The 11,537-nt window shown below is 38.4% G+C and overlaps 1 protein-coding gene across 2 annotated transcripts in view; it reads left to right on the top strand.

The window, feature by feature from the left end:
- Positions 1-8,239: 8,239 nt before the first annotated feature.
- The window catches only part of MFN1 (mitofusin 1), a 31,070-nt gene continuing 27,772 nt past the window's right edge, over positions 8,240-11,537 (top strand). Inside the window, exons 1-3 of one of the 2 annotated variants that reach the window (XM_040621575.1) lie at positions 8,240-8,258; positions 9,534-9,652; positions 10,823-10,958. In XM_040621575.1, coding sequence (XP_040477509.1) covers positions 9,541-9,652; positions 10,823-10,958 — 248 coding nt within the window. In that variant the 5' untranslated portion in view covers positions 8,240-8,258; positions 9,534-9,540. Of the gene's footprint in view, positions 8,259-8,428; positions 8,563-9,533; positions 9,653-10,822; positions 10,959-11,537 lie in introns of those variants that run through there. The other variant, XM_008705306.2, reaches the window with a different exon arrangement.

Here is an 11,537-nt window from a genome sequence, read left to right as displayed (position 1 = left end):
TTTTTTTTTTTCCTAAAAATACTGAGCTGAATGACCTATACCCTGGGAAATTTAATGGAAAGTATGTTTTGAATGGAAACTCAAAGTTTTCTAGTTTTTAACCTTAACCCAGATAGTGTCCACTACCAAAAAACATTATAGTTGAAATAGTTGATACTTTTGTTGCCTTTCTATTTAGAATAACCTGAGAGCAGGAATTGGAATCGTTCTCATCAAATGTAATTTCTGGTGGGTAATTTTTTTTCCTTAATCCTCTATGTAAAGGCCATTAGCCATTATGTTCTGAATTTGAATTGACTGAAGTTTGAGAATATTAGATTCTCTTTTCCTGCCTACCCTGTTCATTTTATTTAGGGTTACCTCTTCTTTTAATGGCATTATTCATGTTTCTAAAACATATTCCTCTAACAAAATCTACGGTTGATTACCTTCATCTTTGCAACTCTTCCACACCTCACTTAAGTTTCCAGAAAGTCTCATAAGATTAAAGTTTTCCCAATTAACAGGGTGAGAGTAAATTCGTTTTCTTTAATTCTTCTATCCTCCAAACTTTAAAATAACTTACTTCCTTCACACCATATACCACACCACTGGTTTCTGTATATAAATATTTTACATGTTTCTGTCTAACAGTAGTTGGTTGTGCTGAATTTATAAATTTCAGTGTATCTATCTTGGATTTTAAGGAGCAGAATATCATGGCACGGATCTTAATAAATACTTCTTTATGGTCACGAAATGATGGTTAAGTTCCTTATGGCACTGATTCAGTGTTCTTTACTAAATAATTAAAACACTGAAGTGGAGGAACTAACCTGGAATGACAGAATGTTAGTCTGTCTGGGAGGACCTCAGAGGTCATCTAATCCAGACTCATGAAGTGCACAACATATAAAAATAATTGTATGTGGTACAAGTCTTATTTTCATGGTTATAAATTATAAGTTAACTGTCACATCTAATCTGATTCATGAATATTTTTACTTAGGACAAAACATCTTTTTAAGAAAAAAGCAGATTGAAGAAAAATAAGTAAGTAATGATACATAGACATGGAAAAAGTTGGGTAGGTGATACATGGAAGTCTGAAATTTGAGAATACAAAATTCTGATCAAAGCTTCTTCATTTATAGCTTAGAAAAATGGTTATCTAATATCATTAGTCAAATGCTTTTTTAAAGATTTTATTTATTTATTTATTTATTTATTTATTTATTTATTTACTTTAGAGAGAGAGTGTGAGCACACAAGCAGGAGCAGGAGCAGAGGGAGAGGAAGAGGGAGAGGAAGAGGAAGATAATCTCCTGCAGGCTCCATGCTGAGTGCAGAGCCTGAAGCAGGGCTCAAACCCATGACCCTGAGACCATGACCTGAGGTGAAACCAAGAGTCAGACACTTAAACAGCTGAGCCACCCAGACGCCCCAGCCAAATGTTTTTTAAGCTAGAATAAACAGAACTTCTAATTTCCCTATCACTCTTCAAAAATTTTTCTTTAGAAAAAGTTAAAATGTGCCTTTTTTTTTTTTCACAGAATGTTATACTAGACACCTGAAAAGAGAAAATGACAGTACTGGACCCAAACACGAGTGATTTCTAAGCCCTGTTTGCTAACTATCAATTGTATCACTACAACCATGAACAACGGACATAATGTTACTAAATTTTTCTCAAATAGTCCATGGAGTCTCTGCAACTCCTTAAAAACTTCTATTTCACTACTCTTCAATTTAACAAATAGTTATGGAATATCTATTATCAGGCCATGTGCTCAGGGATATGAGGATAAATAAACTATGGTTCTTGTCCTCAAAGAGATTCACCATATAAGGCAGGAAATTCTTCTCTCACATTTCTGAAGTCAATTCAGTTAAATATCAAACTTGAGTGACTTTTGCATTTGTATTTGTTTTATGCACAAGCTACCAGAACATTCTTGTATGTGTTGAGGTATTTTGGGTTTGTGTTGGTTTTCTTTGAGGGTGGGTGGGTGGGTTGACTTACGTATACACATAGTATACTTGTGATTAAATACTTCCAAAATATTATCCAGAATGGCTAAAATTTATATTCCCATCAGAAGATCATATATCACTACATCCTCACCGAAAGTTAATATCACACCACTTTCTAATTTTCTGCAAATCTGAGGGGCATAAAGTAGTACATTATTATTGCTTGGATTTGTATTATCAGATTACTAACAAGATTGAAAATATCTTAATATACTTTTGAGATATTTTGGTTTCTTATTTTGCAAACTGTCTCTCCTGGTTGACTTTCAAAAGTTCTTAATAAATTTTAAATATCGGTCTTTTGTTTTCTATGTACACTGCAAAAACAAAAATCCCAGATTATTATCTATTACTGATGTCTTTTGTTGAACAGAAATCTTTAACTAGTTAGATCCATTACATTTTCCCTTTACAAGTTGTGCTCTCTGCATCTTGTTTACAGCATCCTCTTTAACCCCAATGTCATAAAATTATTTTCCTACATTTTCTCCTAATAATTTTCTGGCTATACCTTGCATGTCCAGGTCTGAGTTTCTTTGTGTGTTGGTATGAGTCAAGTTGTTCTTTTGTTGTTGTTGTTGTTGTTTCCATTCAAGTGAGCCAATTTCCCTAATACCATTTGTTAAATGATGCATCTTCCTTCAGTGTTCCTACCAATTTTATAGTATAGCAACTGCCCACGGGCATAACTGGCATACAGGTCTGTGTCTATACTCATTATATTCCTCTGTTCTAGCAACAGTACCTCAAGCTTACAGTTACAGTATGCTTAAAATATTAGGGCTTTGTAATGTGTCTTAATATCAGGTAGTGTGGATTTATTCCGTCTACTCTTTGGGAGAACTGTACTAGTTATTGGTGGACTTTCTCTTCTTCCATGTAAATTTAGGATTAGTTCCAATTCCATCTGAAGTCTTGTTGTAATGGCATGAAAATTTTAAATCATTTTAGAGGGAATTAACATCTTCACAACACTGAAATTTTTCCTTTGGTAAATATTGTATATTTCTCCATTCACTCAAGTCTCTTTTTAATGTTCTTTTTTAAATTTTGTTCATGAACGTCATAGGTAGTTTTTGTTAAGGCAATGCCTAGAGTCTTTACAGTTTGGGTTTCTTTGGCATACTTATTTTCTAACGGGATATTACAGGTACACAGAAAGGCTTCTGGTTTTTTAAACATTGATTTTGTATATAGACACCTTTTCAGGCTCTAGTCTTCTCAGTTCTAATAGCCATCTTTGCTCAATTTTTAATGTAAATAATCATATAATCTGCTCTGAATGACATAAATTTAAGGGATTAAATGTCCTTAACAGCTCTTTTTTCTTATGGCAGAATTTGGTTGTGACTTCCACTCTTATTACTAATGAGCACCGTTATTAGTGAGCAGAACCAACAATAGCAGGCATTCCGTTTTTTGTTTCTACTCTTAGATGTAAGATTCCTGAAGTTTCTCCAGTAGGTTTATTTACTGTAGCGTTTGGTAGGTAGTCTTTATTAGGTTTCTTAGTTTTCTAAGAACTTTTATTATATAAATAGGTATTAAACTTAAGCAATGACTTTTTCTGCACCTATTAAGATAAATAGGTGGGATTTCTCCTCCACTCTACTAATACAACAAATTACATTGGTTGATTTTCAGATGTTGAATTATCTTTGTATTTCCAGGAAAACCCTGTTTGGACAAAAACTTTTTTCAAACACAATGTTGAATTCAGTTAGCTAATATTTCATGAAGAATGTTTGCCTCTACATTCACAAATGTAATTTTTCTTACTTGCACGTCCTGTCCAGTGTAGTATCAAGGTTATTCTATTCTTGTAAATGAGTTGGGTGTTTCCTCTCTTGTTCTGTTCTCGGCCAAAACCTGTATGAGATAAGATTAATCTCTTCTTAAAGGATTTGGTGAAAAGTCACCTCTAAAATCATCTAGGCGTGGCTTTAAAAAATACATATACATTGGAAATTGCCATTTCAGTGTCTTGAGTGATTATTAACTTATTCAATTTTCCTTTTATTCCTCGGGATAATTTTGGTATTTGATGGCTTCCCAGAAATTTTACACTTCATTTAAGTTCTCAAATTTATTGGCTTTATGGTATAAAACTAGAGTTACTTTCCCCTTGATTTGTGTCTTCTTGTTTTTGACATTCTTGAACAGATTTGGCAGTGGTATGTCAAATTTATAAGTTTTTTGAATTATTACATTTTAGTTTTTGTTAATCTATTTGTTTTAGTCTTTGTATTTTAATTTTTTTTCTTTATGTTTACTCTGCTGGTTTTTGCCTATGAGGTCTGTTCCATTAAAAGAAAAAATGCATTAAATTATTTATTACTTATTATAGTAAAACATTTGTTATAATGCGATTTATAACTCATTTTAACTTTAAAAAACAATAATTATATAAACATGTTAATTATTATTTACAGAACTAACAAAGGGACACCGTCAAGATTTTAAAAATTCAAACAATATAAATAAAGCAAAAGTTCCCTTTGAGATTCGCTATGTTCAAAACTGATTTGCATAGTTAAGGGTTTCACATAGCTCTTAAGTGGTATAGTCTAGATTTGAACTGAGGTCTTCAGATTTCAAGTTCCACACTCTTGCATTAAAAGATTTCTTCTTCAATATGTATTAGTCGAATGAACATATGAACAGATCTTAAAAGTGGTGAATGCTTTCACCCTCCACATGCTGGTTGATGCTTGAAATTCGTCCTTAAAATTTCATGCCTCTTTGCTTAATGCCTTAACGCCATTGTAAATTATAGTGCTTACCAGTCAGAATTGTTACTAGACATGTATGTATTTTATTAAGAATTACAAATAAAGGGGTGCCTGGGTGGCACAGCGGTTGAGCGTCTGCCTTCGGCTCAGGGTGTGATCCCGGTGTTATGGGATCGAGCCCCACATCGGGCTCTTCCGCTATGAGCCTGCTTCTTCCTCTCCCACTCCCCTGCTTGTGTTCCCTCTCTCGCTGGCTGTCTCTATCTCTATCGAATAAATAAATAAAATCTTTAAAAAAAAAAGAATTACAAATAAAAACTATGTATTTCTCACTATAGAAATACATGCTTAATATAGAAAATGTGAAAATAGAGAACTACAAAGAAAAAAAAAATCACATGTAATATCATCATCCAGAAATAAAATATATGTATTACACAATTTACAGAAATATTTTTATATACTGGTGATTATATCTGTGTCAAGTATTTTTCTAAAACAAACTTTAATGACTACATCATATTCCATACTGTCCACATACCATCATTTATTTAACCCATCTCCTTTGGGGGAACATGGATTGTTTACAATTTTTCATGGTTTTAAATAATATTTTACTAAATATTTATTTGTATTTTTGAATATATTTATAATATTTGGTTATATATTTATAGCCCAATGTCTGTTCACATGTTTATTTTCCTGGGATTGCTGGGTCAAAAGGCCTTCACATTATAAATTTTGAATAATTTTCCCAAATAGTTCACAACAATGTTATAGACAGTTTTATGTGTCAACTTGAGTAGCCTATAATACCCAGTTATTCAATCAAACACGAATCTACTTGTTTCTGGGAAAGTATAAGTGATTAACATTTACAAGCAGTTGAGGTTTTTTTTTTTTTTAAGATTTTATTTATTTTATTTGACAGAGAGAGAACACAAGTAGGCAGAGCGCCAGGCAGAGGGAGAGGGAGAAGCAGGCTCTCCGCTGAGCAGGGGGCCTCATGTGGGGCTCGATCCCAGGACCTCAGGATCATGACCTGAGCAGAAGGCAGCCGCTTAACTGACTGAGCCACCCAGACGCCCCTACAAGCAGTTGATTTTATGTAAAGAAAATTATTTTGGGATGATGTGGGTGGGCTTGACCCAACCAGTTAAAAGGCTTTAAGAGGAGAATAGAAATTTTCCTAAAAAGGAATTGTGCCTGTGGACTGCAGTATCAGGTCCTGCCCAAGGATTTCCACTCTGCCCCTTTAAGAGCCACGGAATCTGCCTCTTAATTAAAAAAAAGAAGAAGGAGGAGGAGGAGGAGGAGGAGGAGGAGAAGGAGGAAGAGGAGGAGGGAGATTTCTATTCTGCCCTTATTGACAGCTTGCCCTACAAATATTGGATTTGCCTAGCCAGGCCTCACCATCACAGAAGCCAATTCTTTGCAATGAATCTCTTGCCCTCGGAATCCTGACTGATACACACTATAACCCTCCCACCAGCAAAGTTTGCGACTGCACATGGGCATTTACATTATAATGCAAAGTTTTCTTACATAAACAGATCTTTATCTATTGTAGAAATAGATCTTTTTCTTAAAATAAGATTTTATTTATTTATTTGAGAGACAGAGCGAGTGAGAGAAAGAGCACGTGAGCAAGGGCAGAGGGAAAGGGAAAAGCAGGCTCCCCTGCCAAGCAGGGAGCCCAACACAGGGCTCCATCCCAAGGACCCTGGGATCATGACCAGAGCCGAAGGCAGACACTTCACTGACTGAGCCACCCAGGCACCCTGAAGTAGATCTTTATTGGAAAACAAATTTGATAGAAATACAATATAAGGACTCCTAGCGGAATGATTAGCATACTGTTTATGTGTGTGCGTTTGTTTATAGTGTGGAGAGAGATTGGTAAAAGGCGATAAGGGATTAAAAAGCATAGAACACTGAAGTCAAATGATTCCAGTTTATTTTGCAATTATGCCTACAACTTTAGTATATTACTAATACTAAAAGCCATTTTTAAATGAAATGCCTCTAATTCCAGCCAGTGGACTGGCCCTTTAATAAACACTGTGTGGAATCTTGGTAGAGTCCAGTACCTAGAGGGCAATCAAAGTGACACTTTAAAATGTAAATCGTATCAGTCCCCAAGTTTAAAACAGCTAGCTATTGCCCTTACAATAAAATCCAAACTTCTGATCTTGGCCTATATGATTCTACAGCTACTTAACCTCTCTAAACTTCCCACATTTTTTTCTCCCTCCCTGCTTCCCGGATATACTGGCCTTTTCTTTCTCACCCACCATACCACTCTCCTTCCTATGGGCCTTTGGGCTTCCTGTTCCCACTGTTTGGGGCACTCTTCCTCCTATATTCCAAGGTTTGGTTTCCTGGGAAAATCAAGGACATATTAACTCCCCAGAAAGGATCACCCTGTGTCGCTCAGTTTTTCTCATTTTTCTTCCCATAGTCTATCCCATTGTCACTTTTTCTTTTTTTTAGAGTAGGAAGCACATCCGAAATGATCTCATTTATTTTTTTTTTTAGATATTCATCTATCCCAATAGAACATTATTTCTTTATCTAGCTCTAACTATATACCCAGCAGTGTTGTAAGCACTTTACATGCTATCGACCCATTTAATTTTCACAACGACCTATAAGGTAGGTATTATTAGTAGTCCAGTTATATATGAAGTGCCTGAGGCTCAGAAAGATGAAGTGGCTTCACTTACAAAACTGCATCTCACTTACTAGCTCTGGAAAGAAATCTCCAAACCAACTGTTAAGCCGTGTACACACCAGCAGCAGCAGCTCTCCAAGGATGTCAGAAATGCACGCTCTCAGTCCTCACTTCTGACCCAGTGGTCAGAATGTGCAGTTTAACAAGATTCACAGGTGATTTCTAAGTATAAAATTTTAAAAACACTCGTCAACAATATACCAATTTCTTAAGTCTCACTTCTAAAGTAATTACACACACACACACACACACACACACACCCGTACTCCAAGCCCACGAAGCCAATCATACAACAGAAGAGAGTAGTGGAGCGGTCAAAAGGTTTTCCTTTATTGGGGCTGCTGCTGTAAGCAGAAATCCCTTTGGTCTGGCAGCCCTAACCCCATCTCATCCCAGTTCACCCCACCTCCTTTTAAAATGTCCCTCACTAAAGTGGAAGGTAGCTATGCCTAAACAAAGCAGAGCTTTGGAGACTTTGCTGGGAGAAGAGACGGGAAGCAAACACACGGCGGGGTGGAGTGTCGGAAAACCAATCCGGTAGCATTCCCTAGCCTCAACAAGCCCTGCCTTCTGCCCTTAAGAAAAATGGAGGTCGGCGTGGCTGCACTTCCGGCCACGGAGCCAAACAAAATCGGGGCGGAGAAGAAACCGGAAGTGACCGCCCTTTTGGCACCCCTCCCACCTCCTCTCCTCTTCCCAGTCTCTTCTGGGAGTATGAAGAGGCCTGGGGGTTGAGGCTGGTCTGCGGCTGCCGGGTGACAAGTCGGAGCCGGGACAGTGTGAGTGCTCGCTGCCTCGGCCGCCGGCGGGTTCAGTTCGCTCGGGGTGACCTTCGTGCGGCCAGGGACAAGGGGCGGGGAGTCGTGCGCCGGAGCTCTGTGACGAGGCACCGCCACGGGTCTGCGGGAAAGGAGCTAGCGAGCGGACTTGCGAGCGGGGCCCTCGGCCGGGTCGGCCCGCGGAAGCCGCGAGGCCGGAGCCTGGAGCCCGGTCTGGGGCTGGCGCTCGCGGGGCGGTGGAGAGGTCCGGTCCCCAGCTCTGCGGGCGGGGCTCCAGCGCCGGTGTGGAAAGCCTTTCCCCAAGGTAGGTGTTCACAGCCGGTTGAACCGGGTCGTTGCCCTCGCCCGCTTTTCCCACACAGCTCCTTCAGTAAGTCATTTCCTGACCCTCTGGAAGGCTCGGCCTTTTTTATGGCCACTCTGCTCCATTCCACACGCATACATACCGGGAGTAGACTGGAGTGTAATCGTTTTCGTTTGGTGTCTTTTTCATGAGAAGTTGGCAAAAAAGAAAATTTGTTTTAACTTACATTCTTTGAAGTTCTCGGTACTTTAGCTGGAAACGTTAATGCTCGCTTTAAGCGTTGCCTGCTTTTTTTGTTGTGACGAGAACTAATTTTTTTAAACGTCGGAATTACATTATGGTATTGGAATTTTGTTTCTTCATTCTGGGTATCCATCTCCGTCCCCTAGAGCTCCAGGTTGAGAAACTTCTTGTTTGAGAACTTGCTCCATCTCACTAACCCTGTTCTTAAGAGTCACGTGCAGTCACAATTTGCCAATTTCATCTTCACCAAAGGGATATAAAATAGAAATTGCAACCAAGATTTTGTCCAATAGAGTTAATTATTTTAATGGACTACCACTGAAAAGTAGTCTTTAATTACTTGCCTAAAGCACTCTTCAAAAAACATTTATCCAAAGTATTTTGGCAGTTTAGGTTATTTCACTGGGGAGTTAATGTGGTAGGAAGGTGTCATTAATTTGCATGTCTTTATCATGTAGTTTAACTTGTGCTTTTATTTTTTCTTTTTAAAGACTTGTTTATTTTAGAGAGAGACAGAGTGAGAGAGTGGGGGAGGGGGGAAAAGGCAGGGAGAGAGAGAAACTTAAGCAGCCCTCCGCCCCCCCCCAGCTTGGAGCTTGACAGTGGGCCTGGATCTCAGGACCCTGACGTCACAACCTGAGCAGAAACCAAGAGTCGGATGCCCAACCAACTGCGCCACCCAGGCACCCCTAATTTGTGCTTTTCTAACTTTAATTTTCTTTCCCCAGTAACATAATGGCAGAAACTGCTTCTCCACTGAAGCACTTTGTGCTGGCTAAGAGGGCAATTACTGCAATCTTTGACCAATTACTGGAGTTTGTTACTGAAGGATCCCATTTTGTTGAAGGTTAGTTTCTCTAAGTTTTTAAAATAATGCGGTTGAAAGTATATACAGGTGCGTAATCCTTTCACTCTTAGTTACTGAACACATACATAAGGCATTGCTGTATAGTCTAAGAGAGATGCCATAACAAATAAAACCCATTTCTGCCCTCAAAGGAAGATTAAGTGATATTAATAACCTAAGATATAAGTGGTTGTTTTTATGATACCACTAAGCACTGTATTATAGTAATAATGCATTTAATCTTCATATTAATGCTGAGACAGATTTAAATGGCAATTATTTTATCATTATTTTTAAGGATTTTATTTATTTGTCAGAGGGCACAAGTAGGGGGAACGGCAGGCAGAGGGAGAAGCAGGCTCCGCACTGAGCAGGGAGCCAGCCCATTGTGGAACTCGATCCCAGGACCCTGGGATCATGACCTGAGCTGAAGGCAGTTACTTAACCGACTGAGCCACCCAGGCGTCCCTAATTGCAGTTATTTTAAAGATGAAGAAACCAAGGCACGGAAACTTTAAGCAACTTACCCAAGATCACCTAGCTAGTAAATGCCCAGACTAAAAATCAGGCAGCCCACATTTAAGCCATCATACTTATCTCTTCCCCAAGTCAGCTGTCAGTCTAGATCTCAGACTTATCTAATCTTCTCAGATGAGGCTGGAATGTGGTGGGGGAAAGGGTAAAAGATGTTTTCTTAGAGTGAGTGTTCAAGGTTGGTGAGGAATGTCTTACTGGGGAATACTGCTTTGGAGGTAACTGTTGAAAGCTTTTCTGGTTCTTAAGATTACATGACTGTCAAGGGTACAATGAAAAGGGAGGGATTCTATATATTTCTTCAGGGACAGTGGGGAAACATTTGGTAGGTTGGTTGAGTCAGACTTTTTTACTTGTCCTTCCTAATGCTCCCTCACCAGATTTTTAGCTTGAGGATAGCCCCTGTAATTTTTAATAGTTTTGATATTTTGGGGAGGGGATTCTTATGACGTGTTGCAACAGGCATTCACCTTTTACCAAATACTCAGATTCTGTGGCATTTTTACTTTTCAAATGGCCATGTTAATATAGAGCAAAGCCAAAATATGGAAAATATGTGCATATCTTAGGTATAATTGTATAATTAACCTGATATTCATTTTTATCGCTTTTTCTAACACCTTTTCAATTTTGTAGCAACATACAGGAATCCAGAACTTGATCAAATAGCTACTGAGGATGATCTGATAGAAATACAGGCTTATAGAAACAAGCTTTCCATCATTGGTGAGGTGCTGTCTCGGAGACATATGAAAGTGGCATTTTTTGGCAGGTAATCCTTTATTGTTTCTCTCAAGGGTAGTTTCCAGAAATCAGCTTTTCTAAGTCATATCCCCGACTTTGTTTCTGATGTTTCAGCAAGTGGTATTTCTCCCCCTTTGCCCCACAAAGAGTTTCTCCCTTTGCTAAATGCTAAAGCTGTTAGCATGAAAAAGCATTTGTTCATTTTAGCTCTTGGTATAAAGTGAAGCTTTCTAAAGATCAGTCGTATTTTTACTTTTTAAGGATGCTGATCTCTAAGAATTAGCTTCTCAGCCAGTCCAAAGAATAGAAATAAAGATAAATGATATGCGGGGCGCCTGGGTGGCACAGCGGTTAAGCGTCTGCCTTCGGCTCAGGGCGTGATCCCGGCGTTATGGGATCGAGCCCCACATCAGGCTCTTCCGCTATGAGCCTGCTTCTTCCTCTCCCACTCCCCCTGCTTGTGTTCCCTCTCTCGCTGGCTGTCTCTATCTCTGTCGAATGAATAAATAAAATCTTAAAAAAAAAGAAAAAAAGATAAATGATATGCATAACTTGTGAGTTTTTAAGTTTCTCTTAATAATCAGGTGTGCCTTCCAAAAAGGATTCT

This window comes from Ursus maritimus, unplaced genomic scaffold, assembly GCF_017311325.1.
Source record: "Ursus maritimus isolate PB19 unplaced genomic scaffold, ASM1731132v1 scaffold_4, whole genome shotgun sequence".
In the NCBI taxonomy this organism is placed as follows: domain Eukaryota; kingdom Metazoa; phylum Chordata; class Mammalia; order Carnivora; family Ursidae; genus Ursus; species Ursus maritimus.
This window is presented reverse-complemented; position numbering and strand designations above follow the sequence as displayed.